Raw genomic sequence first — 2,499 nt, 5'->3', positions numbered from 1 at the left:
TGGTCACCCCACCCAGCAGCCTGTTCAGCTCCTCGTCATTGCGCACGGCCAGCTGCAGGTGTCGGGGGATGATGCGGGTCTTCTTGTTGTCCCGGGCGGCATTGCCGGCCAATTCCAGGATCTCAGCGGTCAGATACTCCAGCACAGCGGCCAGATAGACCGGAGCGCCGGCGCCCACCCTCTCGGCGTAGTTGCCCTTGCGGAGAAGCCTGTGCACACGACCGACCGGGAACTGCAGTCCTGCCCGGGATGAGCGGGTCTTAGCCTTAGCTCGGGTCTTCCCTCCTTGTTTGCCGCGTCCAGACATCACTTTGTTGCGTTTTCAAATCTAAGCAGATAAAGAAGAGAAATGTGAGGATTGTGCCGGCTCCGGAGTGTTTTATAAGCTATTGCTCCGCCCTCCTCTTCTGTCATTGACTGAATCTGAAGTCATCCATGGAAATGAGACTTGTGGATCCACCAATAAGCTGCGAGGGCGGAGATCATGACGTCACATTGGTCACATGCAGTTGTCACCCAATAGAGCAGCGATGTGTTATTAGTGCTCATTTGCATGGCCGGGCTATAAATACGGCCGCTCTGGGAGGAGCAGGATTATTATTCTCTCTCCAGTGAAGAGATCTTGCTGTTCTCATCATGCCTGATCCCGCCAAGTCCGCCCCAGCGCCCAAGAAGGGCTCCAAGAAAGCCGTGACCAAGACGCAGAAGAAGGACGGCAAGAAGCGGAGGAGGAGCCGGAAGGAGAGCTATGCCATCTACGTGTACAAGGTGCTGAAGCAGGTGCACCCCGACACCGGCATCTCCTCCAAGGCCATGGGCATCATGAACTGCTTCGTCGGTGACATCTTCGAGCGCATCGCAGGGGAAGCCTCCCGCCTGGCGCACTACAACAAGCGCCACACCATCACCTCCCGGGAGATCCAGACCGCCGTGCGCCTGCTGCTGCCCGGAGAGCTGGCCAAGCACGCCGTGTCCGAGGGCACCAAGGCCGTCACCAAGTACACCAGCGCCAAGTGATCACCACCGCTGCTCCGCACCACAAAGGCTCTTCTAAGAGCCACCACATTGTCTACAGCAGAGCTCCATACCGGAGAAACTGAGTATACAGCACAATAACGCGGTATATAAGGTTATAATTAGACTATACAGCACTTATATAGATGTGTAGCACTATATTGCGGTTTACAGTACTAGGTTAGGAATATGCTGCACAATACCGAAGTATGGGGTTATATGGCAATGTCCGTATAAAAGACCATTTAGAGATTTATGGCGGTATATGCAGCATCGAGACTACAGTACAATACAGTATAGGGGTTTACTAGAAAATAACTGAATCACTGCAGTCTGTTGCTCCAGAGACGGCTGGGAACATCGCGGGCAGTAACTGGTTAATACAGCGTCTGTGGGCGGAGCCAGAACCTTACTGACTGCTGATTGGCTGAGCGTTAAATTTGAAATTCCGCACAATGACTGAGAGTTTCCGCTCTTAGTTGTCGGTAACACGCGGTGATCGGGTGATCTTCTCAGGCCGGGAGTGATTGATATGGTCACACTATATTGCTGTATACAGCGCTGTATGGACTCTTCATATTATACTAATACTGGACTGTTTGGAGAAACACTGAATATTACTGTGATAAATCTTTATATGGGTGTACATAGTACAATATGGGATGTAGACAAAATGGAAGGTGCACAGCAGTGAATGGCCCTGCATGGCTGCATATGGGGAGCACTCAGCAGTATATGGCACTGTATGGCTGTATATAGGGAGCATTTAGCAGTATATGGCCCTGTATGGATGTATATGGGGAGCACTCAGCAGTATATGGCCCTGTATGGATGTATATGGGGAGCACTCAGCAGTATATGGCCCTGTATGGATGTATATGGGGAGCACTCAGCAGTATATGGCACTGTATGGCTGTATATAGGGAGCATTTAGCAGTATATGGCCCTGTATGGATGTATATGGGGAGCACTCAGCAGTATATGGCCCTGTATGGATGTATATGGGGAGCACTCAGGAGTATATGGCCCTGTATGGCTGTATATGGGGAGCATTCTGGAGTATATGGCCCTGTATGGCTGTATATGGGGAGCACTCAGCAGTCTATGGCCCTGTATGACTGTATATGGGGAGCATTCTGGAGTATATGGTCCTGTATGGCTGTATATGGGGAGCATTCTGGAGTATATGGCCCTGTATGGCTGTATATGGGGAGCATTCTGGAGTATATGGCCCTGTATGGCTGTATATGGGGAGCACTCCGGATTATATGGCCCTGCATGGCTGTATATGGGGAGCATTCTGGAGTATATGGCCCTGTATGGCTGTATATGGGGAGCATTCTGGAGTATATGGCCCTGTATGGCTGTATATGGGGAGCACTCCGGATTATATGGCCCTGTATGGATGTATATGGGGAGCACTCAGCAGTATATGGCCCTGTATGGATGTATATGGGGAGCACTCAGCAGTATATGGCCCTGTAT

The 2,499-nt window shown here is 51.1% G+C and overlaps 1 protein-coding gene across 1 annotated transcript; it reads left to right on the top strand.

The window, feature by feature from the left end:
• The first annotated feature begins 636 nt into the window (after window positions 1-636).
• On the top strand, window positions 637-1,017 carry LOC142301046 (histone H2B 1.1-like). The gene has a single exon (XM_075342065.1). It carries the CDS (start codon window positions 637-639, stop codon window positions 1,015-1,017), a length of 381 nt encoding a protein of 126 aa, XP_075198180.1.
• Window positions 1,018-2,499: the final 1,482 nt, after the last annotated feature.

This window comes from Anomaloglossus baeobatrachus, chromosome 4, assembly GCF_048569485.1.
Source record: "Anomaloglossus baeobatrachus isolate aAnoBae1 chromosome 4, aAnoBae1.hap1, whole genome shotgun sequence".
Lineage (NCBI taxonomy): Eukaryota > Metazoa > Chordata > Amphibia > Anura > Aromobatidae > Anomaloglossus > Anomaloglossus baeobatrachus.
The sequence above is the reverse complement of the archived record's forward strand: the minus strand, read 5'-3'. Positions and strand labels throughout refer to the sequence as shown.

Bases quoted from the DNA above. Each gene is read 5' to 3' on its own strand.
- LOC142301046 (XM_075342065.1), top strand. From the start codon at position 637: ATGCCTGATCCCGCCAAGTCCGCCCCAGCGCCCAAGAAGGGCTCCAAG.